General features: G+C 34.0%; 2 protein-coding genes across 15 annotated transcripts; both read right to left on the reverse strand.

Annotated features, from left to right (window-relative positions):
* Nucleotides 1–33: 33 nt before the first annotated feature.
* On the reverse strand, nucleotides 34–9193 carry LOC106158389 (transmembrane protein 221). 12 transcript variants are annotated; one of them, XM_087001486.1, is made up of 6 exons: nucleotides 9105–9193; nucleotides 6786–6887; nucleotides 5862–6013; nucleotides 1827–2650; nucleotides 1344–1429; nucleotides 34–761 (listed from the first exon to the last, which is right to left on the reverse strand). In XM_087001486.1, the coding sequence occupies exons 4-6, from the start codon at nucleotides 2330–2332 to the stop codon at nucleotides 511–513; spliced, it is 843 nt and encodes a 280-aa protein (XP_086857612.1). In that variant the 5' UTR covers nucleotides 2333–2650; nucleotides 5862–6013; nucleotides 6786–6887; nucleotides 9105–9193; the 3' UTR covers nucleotides 34–510. The 12 variants fall into 12 exon arrangements, with proteins under 12 accessions (XP_086857612.1, XP_086857614.1, XP_086857613.1 ...); XM_087001488.1 differs by lacking the exon at nucleotides 9105–9193 and adding an exon at nucleotides 8805–8847; XM_087001487.1 differs by lacking the exon at nucleotides 9105–9193 and adding an exon at nucleotides 8200–8725.
* Nucleotides 9194–12014: 2821 nt separating this feature from the next.
* LOC106158390 (very-long-chain (3R)-3-hydroxyacyl-CoA dehydratase 3) lies at nucleotides 12015–18114 on the reverse strand. 3 transcript variants are annotated; one of them, XM_013534334.2, is made up of 10 exons: nucleotides 17982–18114; nucleotides 16916–17032; nucleotides 16514–16684; nucleotides 16194–16257; nucleotides 15592–15702; nucleotides 15283–15410; nucleotides 15019–15131; nucleotides 14608–14714; nucleotides 14280–14411; nucleotides 12015–13920 (listed from the first exon to the last, which is right to left on the reverse strand). In XM_013534334.2, exons 1-10 carry the CDS (start codon nucleotides 18063–18065, stop codon nucleotides 13835–13837), a joined length of 1113 nt encoding a protein of 370 aa, XP_013389788.2. In that variant the 5' UTR covers nucleotides 18066–18114; the 3' UTR covers nucleotides 12015–13834. The 3 variants fall into 3 exon arrangements, with proteins under 3 accessions (XP_013389788.2, XP_086857603.1, XP_086857604.1); XM_087001477.1 differs by lacking the exon at nucleotides 17982–18114 and adding an exon at nucleotides 17333–17532; XM_087001478.1 differs by lacking the exon at nucleotides 15592–15702.
* Nucleotides 18115–18130: the final 16 nt, after the last annotated feature.

Raw genomic sequence — 18130 nt, forward strand, 5'->3', positions numbered from 1 at the left:
TTTTTAAAACCTCTGACTGCTAAGTCAACTTAATTATTTTGCTCAAGTGGCTTTTATTAATCTTTCTTAGAATCTAAGCAATACCTGAACATACAAAGATTATATTTTTATAACATGTATGTGCTTGTTGTCCTTCACTTTGTTCAGCAAACTCGACTGACATAAAATCAATGAGTTACACAAAGCAATATATAACAAACCAGAACATAATGTTTACACAAAGTTAATGAACATCTATGAGAAACAACTTAAGTTAAATGATGAAAACATGATGTCTGGTTATTATATGGTATTAGCCACATTCTATTTACCATAAACTGTACAAAAAGAAATGCTGCCTGTAAAGGTATTCTTTGGCACAAAAGAAGTAAATGGGATAATACAACTTAGTCTTGAGAAGTCCCTTAATACCTCAGAATTTAAGATTGGTCTTAAGCAAAAACATAAGAGTCCCTAATGGAAGATATCTTGGCATTATAGCTAAGCCAACAACTATATACAAAGTGTATGTTACACCAGAGTGGATAATTCACTCCTAGTTGTGTCGGCAGTGGATTGTCCATTTAATTGGTCATTTTTTTGTTTGTTATGTTTGAAGTCAAATACAGGCAGGTTCTTGTTTCCTCGCTCTTTCTCCACCCGCCAGTAGTAAGTATTCTGTATCACTGCTATAACACAGAATATGAATCCAACTCCTAGAATGGCAGTTGAGATGATGGCAGGAGTTACTTGAAATTCCATCACCATGAATAGCAGAATCACTAAAAGAAAGGAAATCTACAACTAATGATGTCGTTATGTGGAAAAATAATACATAAGCATTGTAAAATGCATATATATAAAACACAAAAATTATGCTCAGTTTGCTGGGAAACCAATATATAGTGGAGTGATAAGTAAATATTTGAAATAGATAACATTTATGAAAGGATCTGAATCAATCAATATCACATAGGCAATTCTTGGAGTTTTCAATGGTGAGGAGATGATATTTATGTGAAGTATATGACCCTACTGTATCAAACTAAAGCCATAGCAACAGTGAACTCAAAGAATCCTTATAATCTTGTGATTTCTATTCCGTGACACCTTATGTATTTGGAACCACTTGTGTAAAAAAAAAGAACAATATGTTAACTTTTTAGTGCTTTCTAAAATGCAGCTAGGCTGTTGAAATGTCAAATAAGGCATAGAAACAAAAGGTGCACCAGGTCAAAAACCTGTGGACAGTTAATCCCTGCAACACTCCCGTTTTATCCTCTTTTGAAGGCTACCTACAATGATTAAAAATGATGACTTTTAACACTCTTAATGGATCTGTAACTGCAACCTACCCAACTTACCTAAAATATATGCAGGGATGGAAATGAAGAAGCCAGAAGCTGAAATGAATCTCGTTGCAGCAGATTCTTTCAAATACTTAAATGCCCTGAAACAAGAGATAAAATAGCTGCAACATTATTCCATGAAGTGAAGTATTTCAATCTCTATTATAGAAATATAAGACCATTATTTCATCTTTTCTATGTGCATGTTTTTAAATAAGAAGGAAAGGTGAGAAAAAGAAATAACATATTCCAAATATATGATTTAATGATGAAAAAGTGTGATCGAACTGAAAACCTTCCAAACAACACATTTCAGCAGCTTTTCATGGTCCCCACATAGCTAACGTCTGGTGGTATTGAAATACATGTCAATTAATTTTAGGCTTCAAATTCAAAACAGACATACAATCATAGTGGTTACAGGTTTTGTACTTGGTTATGAAACACTTCAAACGTTATCATTACTATGTAAAAGAAGTTAAAATTTAGGGACCTCACCTTTCTTCCCCCTGTGGCACCTTGAGTATCTTGGCAACAAAGAAACACTGGAGAGAACACACGATGAGGCAACAGAAATTGAGCATCACTACAAAAGCAGACAGTGCCACAGCCACCTCTAGAATACTTTCATAAGCATCGTCCTGACGCAGCATTGTACCATTATTTCGAGATTTTGTATTTTGCTTTGCAGTCAGTGTCATAATCATCTGTACGCCTAATATTGCTAAAACAGTAGATAAGACTGCTAGTAAAGCTAGGCTTGCCAGAGACTTCTGCACTCCGTAATCCTTGCCATACAGGGAAAGTTTTGAGAGATTTAGACTCCTCCGTGACATATTTAAACTGTGCTTTGATTGACTCAAATGATGCTTAGAAAAATTAATCCCACCATTCTGTTTGTAAGTGGGAGTTCTTGAAGCAGTGTCAAATGTGCGCATGCTTGTGTCGCGCAGATCATTTGGACTGTCATCAGGGTAATAGCCATAGTTTCTGTACTCAAACATTGTGATTTAGTGGAATTTAAAGCCAATATTCCAGAGGCAATGGGACCCGGAACCTCATTAAATGGTAGTAAATCCAATTTCTTTTCCCAGAAACTTCTGCAGCACAATGCTGTATGCTTACTTATGTCCCTAGAGGCAACTTTAAATCTGCTTTGGAAACAAATGCCTTTAGGATGCCCTTGCTTCACTTTGAATTAACTCTTCTATATAAAGGTGATGGTACTTTGTTCCACAGTGGTGGTTGCTCAGTTCACATTGCATGAAGAAGTCTTAAATGTTCAAATGGCAATCATGGAGATGCAATTCCACCTCGAAAACCTGTAAATGCAAGCAAATAACAATCATTAATCAACCTACTTGACATAAATCTTATCAATGAATGGTGACTACTATCTGTTACTCAGTAAAAGTATTGTATAAATTAAACAACATGAAAAATGTTTTTGTTCTAACATCACAGACAGCAAATTCAGCATATAAAGCCTAATGTGTTTCACTGTTGACTTGGACTGTAACTTGACACATTGTACGTACACCAAATGGCACCTTCACCATTCAGCAGCCACCAGTGCATTTTACTATGTGTTAAGCCAACTCTCCCCTTGAGACAGCAATTATAAAAGATGAAGTTGACCCAAAGCCCCTTGTATTGACTATCTTGTCATGTTGGTGTAAATACCCCAGATATAACCCCAGTGCTCCTCACACTCCTTACTACAAGGATCAAAGAACACAGTCAAGAAGCCTACAAGCATGACTTTCTAGGGTGCAAAACGCCTGCTACATTACACTACCCTCTTCAAGGTGACAAGAAATCAGTTCAGTTCAGATATTGAGAAGAAAGACGGAATGTCAAATAAATCAGAAATGCTTGGTTTAGTCTTCTGACACATTGAGCATACTGCATGCATGGGGTTAACCAACTTCACTGTTAAGCATGTCAAAAAGATGCTTTTATGTGTCATATTACACAACATTTAATTCGGGATATAAAACTTGGATTTTTTTTTTTTCAAATTGACAGATTAATGTAGGTAGGAGACTGCTGCCAACCATTGCTTCTGCTGGCCTGTTTGTTAGACCTTCCAGAACTGGAATGACATAGAATAAATCCACTTATAGTTTAAGAATTCAGACTTCAACCCCTTACATATTTCTCTTTGAAAATAAGCACTAAAGATATTGCTTACACCCATCAATGTGTGTCAACTCTTCACACCCTCAAACAATCTAATACCAGGTTAAAACTGGCAATGTCTCAAAGATCTTATGCTCTAGCTATTCATTGAATACATTTTTGAAAATATCCTGTTACGCTGCATACGTATATGCACTTACTGAATTTCATGAACCTGCTGTTTGGGTTATTTCTGTGAAACTTCAGGCACCTGTCTGAGTTCCATCTTCGTGCCCCTTGTGATACAATGATAAAATTGTTTTATCACCTTCACACTGCCATTTACCACCTAGGGGTTGGATGTTAAGTTGGAACCTGTACAATTTTATGTCAAAGTCTATTAACTATAAGCCACATAATTAAAGTAATAAACCTTAGTTGTGTCATTAGTGTCACAGCAAGATGGTTCTTCTGTAAAATGGAAGGTTTTAGTAGTTAGTGGCTTGAAGCATGGTACAGGTACCATGAACTGTGAATTTACATGTACAATCTTCACACAGTTATTTTTATTCCAATATATCCAGCCCACCTCAAACCTCCGAACTTCAGCTGATTGTCAAAATATGCCAATCACAGCTTCTTATTCGATTCTTTGAATCGGTTATTTCCATATATGGTAATGATACGGTTAAGTGCTAAATAGACTAAAAAGACTTCTGAAGTGTACAGTCCAGATTTAAGCTGCTAATTTGGGGAACAACTAGTCATGGTACTGAGTTTGTTTTTTAAAAAAATATCAAACTGAGTTAATTAGCATTGCTGACATACATTGTCAATATTTGCAATCCATCCGTGACACATCTCTGCATCTTACAAAGAATAAGCTCAAGTTTGACAGAAGTAATTCAGGAAAATTTTTCACTTGCAGCTGACGTGAACACAAAGTTAACACAATGTACCACCAGTTCACACTTTTAATATTAAAAACCTGGTCTTGTCATGGATACCATAGTTCTGAGCTGTTATAGAAATGGTTTCTAACATTTCTTCCACTGTGGTCAGTCTGACTCAACACTTTCAAGTTATTCTGTCACTAACAATCTGTTATACAGCATAACTTCATTGTTAGATATAAATAAGTAATCATTTTCTTCTAATTGATTACAATTTGTACATGCTGCAGGAAATTATGAATAATTACAATGTCTAACTATAGGAGGCTATTGTTCTGTTGTCACAATGAAATGTGTCACTAACAGATGCCAGGTTTGGCCAATACTTGGCTGCTGACTTCATAAAACTTTGTGGAAAAATACACATAGCTTAAATTTTTATTAAAAGCTTTCTGTGACATACTGGTGAGACAGTGGAACAGGTTCTCATTAAATAGCACATTCAGTGGACTAATTCATTTGCATAACTATTTCACAAAATTAGTTTATAGAAGAAAATTGTGAGTTAAAATATTTTGCATTTATCTATGAAATAAAACAAAACTGAAACCAGTGAGTGATTTCATACATGTTTTGTAAAGCCTCTAATGAAAATGTTATCTTTCTGATAGCCAAGACTAAAGGGATATATGCTCATATGTTTCCTTTATCTTTTTCCCATCCTTGGTTTGAATTTTAAATGTTTGAGAATATGCTATTATATATTCATATAAAAGATCAAATATTACAGATTTTGACTTTAAAAATATTTAGTAATTTGTTTTTATAAAATTGCCAAAAATGTACATTTTTTGTGTTAAAAAAATTAAACACTGTCCTTCATTTTAATCTGAGAAAACACAATGGTATGGAGGTTTAATTTTGACCATTCTAGGATAAGAAATGAACAGAAGGTAACTGATTCAGCTGTCCTTTGTTGGTGTTTAGTAAAAGTAGTGGACAGAAGTGCCTGCTGGTCCTTTCTAATAAAACAACTCTTTCTAACGTGATTAATCTTATTGAGAGAACCATCTGGTAAAATAGGTGGACCTTAAACAGGCAGGTGGGACAATGAATAATGGTTCAAGATTTAAGATCTTTCTGATATTGTGTTAAAGCTAAAAACATGAAAATGAACTTCGGATTTATTGTATTTTCTTGACATAACTAATTTAAACATTTATCAAAATGAATGTTGAATTTTTCTAAATCCTCAATAGCAGATTAATTGTTCTGATTGGAAATTTTCACCTTATGGCTGATGGATTTTTTGACAGCATGAGGGAATAAAGATAGCATAAAGTCTCTTCTGTAGAATTAGTGTAATGCCCATGCACTGAGCTAGATTTCAGCAAATTACTGTCATTCTACTAAAGTACATTTAATGCTAGGATTCATCACCCCACCAAGTCTGTCCTTAGGTACAAATCTTTATTAATCCCACCACTCTCTTTTTAATATCCATAATCCCTCACATTACCTGTAAGCTCCCACATATGCTGCCTTCTAAAGATATTCTGCAAAACACTGCTAGTGTTGAATTTCTCTTCAATCTTAATTTGCATATCACAATATCTCTCCCTAAATGCAGCCTAAGATACTGGCACCCCAGGTAAGGTTCATTGATAATACCTGGCAGATATAAGGTTACAAGAACTGAGCATACCTTAAATGCAGTGAGTGAGAGTGTAAACTGCAAATATATAATACAAGTTCTGCTGATCAAAACTGGGATTATGCAAGCTTTATGTGTATGGATCTATTACTCAAGGAGCAAGAAAGGCATAACATTGCTTACTCAAAGCAGCCAAGCTTGTTTTAACAGAGAAACCATTATTGCCCTCATAACTGACAGATTTCTACACTACTTCACTTTATGCCAATGATTGTAAAGATAATAACGCAATTTTTAGAAAGTACACTGCCATTGTACTGATGTTTTCATTTCTTGATATCCTTGCCCATATACATTTCATCAGGAACAGGTGAGTAAATTTAGGCATTTGACACATTTGATAACGATGACTTAAATTTTCAAAAATGATATCTTTTTGAAATACCGTAAAATATTGATGCTCCTTATATGTTATTTTGGTGTATTGTCTCTCAACATCAAAAATAAAAAACAAAATATCTAAAATTATGATAAAAGATTAAAAATAAGATTTTTTTTTACATATTTTACCAGACTATACTTGTCCTCATACATTTTCATAATCTTTTTATATTGTTACATTGAAACTTTTTCTTTCTTTTACAATTTTTAAAACTGACATCTGTAAAAAAAATATATTTGAAAAGGAACAATATTTCCAATAAAAATTTTTTAAAAACATACTAATTTTAAAAAGTTGCATTTTAAACCTGGAAATCACACATGTGATTGTATCTATCTTATACATACCTTGTTTGGACCCTGTCAGTCACACACAACTACATCCAAGTCTTCCCTGGCTGGAATAATTACTTTGCAGTCTCTTTTTCAGGTGAATATGCTTACAACTGCCTACAAAAAGATCAAATAAGAGCTGAATAATACTTCACCTCCCATCAGCAATGGCTTTGGTATTTCTTACAATTCCTCTGATTGCCACCCTGAGTCTTGCGACCCCTGTAGATTCACTGGATGAAAAGATCTAAATGTTGGGGGTAGCCCAGTGTCGTGTGTGCTCCAATACAGGGCAAGCAATTACCATATGTCATTGAGGCAGTATTTGTGATTTCCTTATGTACATAAAATTCCAAAATCAATGCAGCGCACTGCAAATACGCCAACTGCCAATGTGTTAAAATAATTGATCTGCTAAAGTTTTCAAAATGTTGTTTGGTTATTTTCTCACTACTTTTTTTGCATAGATGAATCATTCAATAATGGCTTCTCTTGAAATGGGTCAATGACTTTTTGTAAAAGACTTTTAAATTTTAACATGAAACATGTTGGCATACAGCCTATCCGTTTCATGGGCACTTGCATCACTTTACAGTTATATATAGGTAAGGAACAACTTGCCTGGATTTTATCATGCAATTAAAGAAGACCAAGTATGTCCAGACTGAAACTGCATTAGTTTCAAAAGTGAAACCATAAAAGCATCAACCTATCCAACCTTACCTCAAGAACTCCCCAAATGTGTGAAAATAATTTTCGAAAATTTTCCTTAAAACACACACCAAAAGGTCTGCTTATTAGTATCAAGCCTTTGAAAAAATATGACTTTTGACTGGCTAACCTGTATAACAAACAAGCCAAACAAAAGTTTCTGTATGCTGCGACCAGTGGTGTGTGCCCCATTGCAGCCTGACCAATGCACAGCCAGGTGCATAAACATTGATTTTTTGACACGAAAATATTTCTCCCAGAGGGCGAGTGCAGCCACCTGGCTACTGCTTCCAACCTTGGAATTTAGCAAATAATCTAATCCAATAAATGACTTACCTGAAATCAACACACACTATACCATGCTGGTGTAAATCCTTTGCTGATACAAATTGCCATGGATGGATGATATAATAAAACTATTTTCCATGCATGTAGCATCAAGCTTTCTTGATAACATGGATTGTTGTACTTGTACTTCGAATCTTAATCCACTGAGAAGGATGTTCAACCTGGTTTCTAGAATACTCTTAGCTGTAACCACCTTTTCAACTAACAGCCAGTAAATCATTTTTACTTACAAATGTCCAACTGACCTTACCTTTTGCCATGCAGCCCTGACCACTACTGCACTTGTATGTTTTGCAAAAGTCAGGTATGCTAACAATGTGCCCCTCTCCCTAACATGCATTTTCAGATATTGCACTGTACGTGACCATACCATTTTTCTATGGTGGTAACTGACCAAGGGTGTTCTGCACATTCAAACAGCCTCAGGTCACAGGTAACACAATGTCATCAAGCAAGCAGAAAACTTTAGATTGTGCCATACAATACTTCAGGCTGGGTCAAGACCATAGAAAAGTCCAGTTCCTTTCCTCTTTTCCTTCAAATTGTTCTAATAATGAGTTAATTTCCCAGTCTGCTTGTGTTCACTTAGACTTTGATTGTGCGCCCAGGTGTGCAACAAAAAGTGGATGTAAAGATGTGAGATATACTGCAACAGCACGAGAGTTGTTCATATCAATTGTGCTGTTACTGTTGAGTTACACAGAACACCCAGTTTATTATCTGTATTATCCTTGGTGAAATTCTAAAATACAATATCCTATATAAACTTCAGACACAGTAATAATCTAAAATTATATACAAATAAACTATTGAACAAATTCATCACTGCAACATTTAGCAAATGAATGACTTATACTCACTGGCAAAATAATACCATTTGTACACAATGTAGTAAAATGGTTTCATAGTGATTTCAACAAATACAAGCCAGGCGTATAATATTTTGTTAATAATTCAAACACTTCTTTTAATTACCACTGTAGCCTTGTGTAACATTATTGTTGATAAACACAGCCCAAGCCAGCACTGTTGACAGACTTAATTCTTCCTCCCCAAATTCACACTCACCTGCAATATTATATCATTTTAACAGGTCTGTATACTGTACCTTTCAAACTCTTGACATGTACAAGGAATACATTTTAGCATCTGTGGACAGCACAGCAAAAGGTAACCCTACTTGAAAAGTTTCAAACTATACACACTTTTAAAACAAAGTACGTTTCTGCTAAACTTTTAAAAAGCAAAGCCATGTATTTTGCATGCTATACTTACCATGTGCCGACTTCCACTGGATAAGATCATTAGTACCTGTAAATATTTATTCACCACTGGCTAATGCCTGGCTCCACTCTAAAATTACATACCTGGATGAAAGGCTATAAAATGTCAAAATCCTAGATTAACATCTCACTGGGGGTAGTCCTTACCGAAGGACTAAGATTAGCTCAGGTATGCTCACTTACAATATTAGGTAAAGTAGGAAGCATTCTATTAGTTGAAATAAAGCAAGTTACAGGAAATGGAATTCCAATATTTCTATGGGCCACTGACTTATATCAAGTTGACACAGTTACTGGAAATGAATTTTGACACCCTTCAGTTTGCATAATTGGACATGGATCAGCGAATAAATTGTTTCTTCTCAGTGTGTGTTTGTGTGTCTGTGGTTTTTATTTTTTCTTTCTTTTTTTTTTTTTTTTTTTTTGGCTCACACTTTACTTCACCCTCCATCTTTAAGTTGGAATTTTCTTCACTTCAGTGCTGCATTGAAAAGGTCTGTATCAGGTTTTGTTCATTTGAAGTAAGCACATTTTGCACAGGTCTTTTATTCAGGGGAATGAACACAGAGTATGTGCATTAGATATAAATAAACAGAGAATTGTAAAGGTGAGCCTTGTGGCTATTGGTGTGGAATGTTGATAGACGCACAGATAGAGACAAGCTCAATGAAATAAGCGAATAATGAGAGCGTGCACAGAGAACTGAACTAACACTCTGGCTTGAATTCTGTGTTCAAATTGAGTGCCTTCTGACAATAGTTCCCAAACCTGCTGTGACCTAAGCATGCACGGGCATATCCTATCAACACCTATGGTTAAACAGAATATAAATACTTTTGGTCATGGTCAAACAACAACTTATTATTTTTAAAGGAAGGAAATTCACCAAAAACATAAAATACACCATGCAAGAAAAATGATCCCAATTAAAAAGAAAACGTTCTATTCATTCAGCAACAAAGTGCCACACGCACAATGCTAAATGTCTTTCTTTTCTTTATAATGCACGAATGAGGGATTTTTTCTTTCACTTCCTGTCAATTGATATTTGTATTTCTTGTTTTTCTCTTCTTTTTCTGAAGCCATTTCATGTTATGCATAACCCCCTGATCTTCTGAACAATAATAACCCTGTGGATGAAAAGGTATCAAACAACATAGAAAATTCTTTTCACAGATACTGTCTAGTGTAACATAAAGAAATAATATTGGGACTAGATCTGGTTGGAAGTAGTTTGCCTCGTGTCATATGAAGGTTAGTTGACTTAGTCACTGTTAAAAAACCAAAGCAACTGACTATTCATCCCAAGATGTCTGCTGAAAACAAATTGAAGAAAAACAAAACCAGAGTCTGAAAATCGTCTGTTAATTCCTTGCAACAGAACGGTTTCTCATGGAAACTATTTCATACTAGTTGGATCTTCATATATTAAATCAAGTTTACGCAGTAAGCAATCAGCTTCAAGTACCTGCATCTGCCAAGTTTGCCCCAAATTTGACAGACAGGTTATATTAATTTTCTTCCATCTCCATCTCTAGTGACATAAACAGAAAATATCGTTAAAAGGTCTATCAGTTTGTATAGGCCTATCCTATGTTTTTTTCCTCTTTTTATTTTGCTTGAAGCTGAACTATTGACAACAGTTATTTATCATGCACATTTCAAACCAAAAACTGCAAACATTTTAAATAAGTCATGTAATCATGTCAATTTCCCAAGGAGACAACTTTGTAATTTAGTAATTCAGCAAAGGAGTGGTTTTGACTAATTTAAAAATTAAAGAACTGCTAGACTCATGCAATGCAAATAAAAATGTTCACATTTTTAAACTCATAGCATCATTTCCAACATACCCCCATCATATAATTTTAATGATCCAGACTTAGGCAACTAAATGTTAACTTGGAAATGCATTAGATGGACTGCCAACAGTACACCAACAGCAATAAAATCACAATGGGAAATCTAGGAATTACTTCACAATGCTAACTCCAGTTCTTAGATAATTTGGATATCACAAATAAGATATTTGCATACAATTTACAATCATTTAAAGGAAAAGGATACATGTTCAGCATAACAAAGAAATTAATGTAAGTTACATTATGGTAGTTTTATGATGGACAGAATAATTGCATCTCTCAACCAAAAAGATTTAAGAATATTTTAGTGTTTCTCATTATTTTTAATTTAATAATAATAATAATAATAATAATTGATAAACAAGGAAGTAAAGCTGTCAAATATACAGACAAAAAGCTGAAAATGACATGTATTTCAGTAAGATTGATCACTCCTGTGAGTTTAAAAAAAATAGGCCTATCAGGTTTGAAAAGTTTTATCAGTATTGCATATATGTTGGAAAAAATGCTGATTTTCATCAGTTATGTAAGTTTGTAGACACAAAGTAAAATATTTTTCCACTATGTGTTATCAATGAAAGTGCATAGTGAGGGCAAAGGGGACAGGGATGACAGACACAGGTGATGATTATATGTACAGACACATCTGTGTTTGTACATAAAAAAATAACTGTTGGAGAAGGGCATATCAACATCCATTAAATGATATTTCACTACCTGCTACTCAATAATATTGCCTCTGACTCCTTTGTCTGACTGCTTTGGTTGCAGAATGAATGCTCATTGATCGGCCAGTTGTCAGCACGGAAAGTACTTTTTTTTACTCTCAAACCGGGCCATACTACTGGGACGCAGAGAGGATGCCTTCCAGTGTAAAGGGGGCTTAAAAGCTTCAGGGTGTCAGGAAAAAAAAAAAAAACATGCTTGTCCAAATCTTCCAATATTGCATGTACTTATTTTAGGTCCAGACTGTAGAACTAACGTAACTTACAGCATTTCAAAATTCCCTAGTGGTAAAAAGAAACAAAATAGTCACCACATGAGGGGTATTTTAAAATTTCTTTAATCAACAAGAGTGAAAAACAGATTACATGATTTGATTAATCTTTTGGAATATACAAATCAGAGTCTAAAGTTTTAGCAATACTGTTTTTTCTTACAAACCCTCATTTCCAGTAAGTTGTCATTAATCAGAATAACACGCAGCAGTGAAAATTGAATCCATTTTGTTTGAACACATATTTTAAGCTTAGACTCATACCAGTTACCAGTGCATATCTATGATGATCTTTGTTTACAACATTAAGATAAAACTTACACTATAAACCCCCTGACTGTTGTTTTCAAAACAAAGTTTTACAGTGTCTGAGTTTGACCATGGGAATGATAAAATTATGGCAGTTGGGCTAGATATTATCAAGTGCGTTAAGAGTAACTTATGTTGGAATGAGAGAGAGAGAGTGGGGGAGAGAGTGTGTCCAGGTCAACACTGGCCTGATATTTAGGGAACCTGGTTTCATAGAGCATTCCAAATTAGAATATTACATAATCATTTAACATTTTACATGCCTAGTAGATACCAATATGCATATTTCATATAAGAAGAGTTACAATATATAATAATCTTTGAAAACTCTACTTCTAAATTTCCATTCAAAATGATAAAAAATGCCATTTATATAAAAGTTATCACTATAACCTGAGCAAAAAATGTGATTTAATAATGGTTTCAACAACAGTTGGGGCAAGAAATGGTTTTAATAGAAACTGACATTAATTTCCAAAAAAATATATAAAAAAAAATTGTTCATTATCTTATGAAAAATACTGTCACTTGATCATGGTACAAGCAAATCACAATACTAATAACATCCAAAATCCAAAAATTTGAAGCTATTCTTGTATTTGCACAACATTTTTACAATGCAGAACCAATACTACATGCATTCCTCAGTTTTCAGTTCACTACATCTTAAATTCATCATAAATCATTAAACAACATCATCTAATCTTCACTTGCACTACTTTCTGGTACTGCCTTTGATACATTAAAGTTCTGACACAATTGTTTTTTGGGCATTCCTTTGGCAATCAATTTAAAAGTCATAAGCCAGAATTAAGTCCCACCTGTACTAGTAATATCTTGAAAAGGATTTATTTTCATTCTTCAGCACACTTCGATACTGCTCTCAGACTCTTTTTCTATCATAATATGTGTCTTGATCCTTCCAAGGAGAGTCATCCTAAACCTCTGAAATATGGTCATTATATTTACATCTACTGCCACTGACCACCACACCCTTCCTTGGGCCAGGCAGACCCTAATGTTGTTGCTTTAAATTATAAACAAGATATTGAAAATCCAGCCCGATCTCTATCAAAATAGACATGACTTGTTCAAAATATGCATGTGTGGCCTTAGTTGCATGGAATGCAACCTGGTTGAAAACATAATTATAAAGTACACATTCTGTAGTGTTCCAGAGCATTTTTTTGCATTGAACACCACAGGAATGCTATAAAAGCTAGTGAGTCAAAATTTTTATGTGCTGAAAGCAATATCATGTTGCAGTTTCAAATATAACTGTGTTGAATTATAGAATAGTAGATAATTTTCAAGAAATCAAATTTTTAACTTTGGTGCTTTTTTGAAATCCACTGTATATCTGCTGATTGCCTTTTAATAACTTATCACTTATAATATCCACTGATTGCCTTTCACCTATAAAAATCTACATATTAAACTTTTCCATATAAATATGATAAACATGATTTCAGTGATGAATGAATCCTTTTGTTCCTATTATCTAAACATTCTTCAACAATTTGACCTTGCAGTTTTACCACACATCCAAGGAAATTATTTCTTTTTCTTCTTTGATGTTATGCTCATGCCTAACTTTCTTTTGGTCTGATAATACATGTGGTGCAGCATCATTGAACCAGCTAGAAAACAAAACAAATACCATCTCAGCATTCTTATTATTTGTCAGGTATTTTTTCATAGATACCAAAGCCAAGATATTAATTTGTTTTTAGGTTTATCAATAAGCAAAGCTGAAGAGAAGAAAGTGTTCATAAATTTTGGGTAAAGTTAGTTACTTGGCAACAACAACAACAAAAAACGTGCAGTGTATCCATTAACACAGCCATCATTTTACAACTAAGAAAACTTCTCTCCTCTGACCTGTGTACAATTTTTCAGTCTTTCAGACTGTCAGATAGTTAAGAAATTAATAAAGCAAATGAGTTAAATACAATAATTTCATAGAAATTATAAAGCACAATACATAAATGATACATACCTATGACAATTATACCTAAATATATCCACAAAAATGTAGGAAAGTCAAAAGAACAGTTCCAAACATTTGGCAATTGCACAGAAAATGCTCCAGTTTCTTTAAAATATGGAATGGCCTTATAAATGATGACACCTGAAACAAATAAAAAAAATCCGTGCAATTGCAATTTAATCTTTCCTTATCAATGTTCGCTATTGGGTTTCAGAGTATTTATAAATTCACTAATAAACATCACACAAATGTTAATTTCTAGAAAAAGAGAGATCCCTTAAATTTAAAGAGCAACACTGCAAATGCAGTCAAATACATAAATACTGCAAGTGCTTACCCTCACAACCAAAACCCACGGGATACAAAGGAATCCACAAAGTATATCTCAGCAATGTAACAATCTTCACTTCATATTCCAAAGCACTCAATATATAATACGGATACCTGTAATGATTAAGGTTTAGAAAATTTACATGTACTGAGTATTACTATTAGGAGAAAGGAGAGTAAAATAAAAATGCAGCAAATACTATATTCAAGACTAGCTGATTCTTTTAGAAACCATCTCACATATTCATAAATGAATACCTACATTTAGAGGAAACATTATTCATTTCAGACGGTCCATGATAGATACAGAAAATAAATAAACACAGATCTGAATGAATTAAATCTACATATGAATAACAATTAAACTGTTATGCAAAGCACTAAACACAAGGACTATCAATATAATATATTTGTTTACCTCACTATTTCTATTCCACAATAAACAACAAATAGAAGCCATACTGCTCTGCTTTCTTGTACCCTTGGCTCCTGTGCAATTACCATGAATACCACAATGCCTCTCCCTAACACCTGTGCATATCAAGATAATTACCAATATTTTAAATACATTGATTCATAGTCTTGAGAATAAACTTAAAAAATATAGGAGATTGATTAAATTCATTTTTCATTTTCAAAACATTCTATTGTTACACGTTCTAGAAAAAAAGTATTGCTTTACCTGCATGAGTGGAGCCATGACACCTGTTTTCACAATACCAAGCAACGGGTTGATGATTTCTACCAAAGCTGCTATCTGACATATCATCATCTGAGCACCAACTGCACTGAATACATCAGTTTGGGATGCTAAGAGAAAGCAAAAGTCTTGTTACACTTTAGGTTACATTTAATGTTGAAATGTTTGCTTTTGCACCTCCTTTGCCTTTAGACTATTTATGTCAGATCTTTCAAATGTTCAGATCTTTTATAGTTATGCAGGTGAAAAATCTTACATCACATAAAAAAAGATACTTGTATAACTGCTCACCTTGTCCATATCTAATATATCTGATGATGATAGCCACCATTATATAGGAGTAACCAACAAATTGAAACAAATTGTATATAAAAAGATAAATCATCTTCAAATCTCCAACAGCTGAAAGTAAAAAGTCACATATTATATAAAATATCTCGCTTTCTCTCTGTCTCTCTCTCAACACACACACACACACACACACACACACACACACACACACACACACACACACACACACACACACACACACACACACAGAATGACAAACATGTATGTGTTAGGGAAATAAGCACTACTTGAGCTTTAGAGTTGATGTATACCTTCTTTTTCATATTTTAACTCCCACAATATTTGACAGACTCTGGTGTTAAAAATTTCAGCTGATACCAAACAAAGAAAAACATGCCACTAGATCCATTTAAAATAAATGATAATTCAGTTATGGTGTACAGTCTATAGATGTGTAATTTCCACAAGAAATATTTCCTCTGAGCTGTTCAAGTAAACATGTTTTTAAAATGTTATAGAATACCAAATCATTTTACTTAAAACCCATATGCACGTTCAATTATCATGTATCTCCACACCCACATATAATCAGGTGTACATACCTGACTGTTGTGTATCTTGTATTTCTTTCTCAATTCTCCTCATCCAATCCTCTTTAATTTCATCCTGTATATTAAAGAAAATTATATATAAAATCTAGATCACACTTTGTTTACATCTGTTTTTCTTTACTTTGATTTTTATCAAACTAAACTGAATAAACCATTCTAAACATTAACAGAAAAAACACTGAAGAGTCTGTGGTATTTGAAAAAGGACTTTGGTGCATGAAACAATTGGATATATGTACTGCTCCATACTGATTTGTCTTAAAACACAGCATAATAATTTAAAGATGTAGTTATGAAAAAGCAGATTATACTTCTGAATGTTCTTCATCTTCAGACGAGTCATCAAAGGTCATCTTCTCAAAATCTATTCTGAGCCAGGCAGGTTTCCTTCCATCTAGCATCAGTCTTGGCCATGTTTCTCCATAGCTCACTTTCTTCAACTTGAACCGTACCCCATTCTCTGTCAGAGTAAAAATACTACCCTGTAAAAAAAGATGACAACGTCAATACATTGAATGTAAACAGCCTCCAAACTGTGTGTGTTTCAAATAGCATACCTACAGATCTTTTTATAAGCTATAAAAAAAACATTGAACTTGAATATCACTTGGCTGTAATATTCTTCACATTTGGCAGAAACAAGAAATGAAAAAAAATTAAAACAATTATAATCATATCAAGATTTTCTAAGTTGATAATGTACAGTACCTCACCTCTTTTTCAATGGGTGTAAAAAATGGTATGTCAAGTTCATATTGATTCTGTCCATGCCCTCCTATTCCATTAGCTTTAAAATAAAGTCGATCTTCTGTCAAATTAATCTGGGGATTCTAAAAGTAATAATATTCATATTTAGCATTTGCCAATTCATTATACCGGTGTCACGTGTATGGTCCGTTCTGTGTGAACCATCCGTCCTGACCGATTGTACATGCAGCAGATGCGTGTATAAGCCTTTCCGTGAATGATCCGTTGTTATTCACCTGTACTGTTATATTGGGATAGTTCATTTCCTACCTCATTATATATTTACTATAATGTGGATATTTCTAGGTAAAATTAATATGTTCATTGATAATTTTGATAGACTATCAGCGTCAAATTACAGTTTGGCGCATGGATGAACCTACCGTGGACAGGTCGTCGTTATTCAGCTGTTGGCCTATTATATGTATTTTCATATTGATTTTACTAGGCTAGTGTGTTGATATGGCCACCTAAGGGAAATCGCAGTAAAGGTGAACATCTATAAGATATAAATACTTCTAAAGATGATGTTTGAATTTGCAGCATGTTCTCAGCAGCGCATGTTTATATAAGTCTAAGAATGTATTGATGACTCGATAGAGATGGACTGTACACGCCGGAAGTCTCAGATTTGCCTGCGCTTTGTGCGCATGAGCAGAACGGATGGTTCACGCCCTGAACGATTCATGCCACACCGGTATCTGTACAATCATGGAAGTTTATCTATACATGTAATTCCATGGTACAATCAAGTTCAAGTCATACCGCCATTTTACCTCTTTGGATTTAAATTATAAAGTAACAATAATAAACCTGAAATATTTGATAAATATTTAGTTAGATTATTTGATGCTCCTATTAACGCTTTCTATATCTGCATGAACAGCAGATAAGCCGTCTATAGAACTGTTGAATCCTGGAGTAAAACTGCATGCTCAAGAACACTTTCTGGTTGGGCTTTCCAAAATGCACTACAGCACAGAACCATCACAGATATATCCCACAGGCATCATCTACCGTTTTTTAAATTACCGTAATTTCCCTGAGTTCAATATTCAAAGAAGTATATTCCTTGTTTTGACCCCAGTAAACAATGGGACTTAATATCTCCGCCATTACCGCTGAAAACAGACGACAGGAAATAGGTCAGCGATAAATATAAAACGATTTTGTAAATTATT

This window comes from Lingula anatina, chromosome 1 (genome assembly GCF_051362555.1).
Source record: "Lingula anatina isolate TDL-2025a chromosome 1, LinAna3.0, whole genome shotgun sequence".
NCBI classification, from domain to species: domain Eukaryota; kingdom Metazoa; phylum Brachiopoda; class Lingulata; order Lingulida; family Lingulidae; genus Lingula; species Lingula anatina.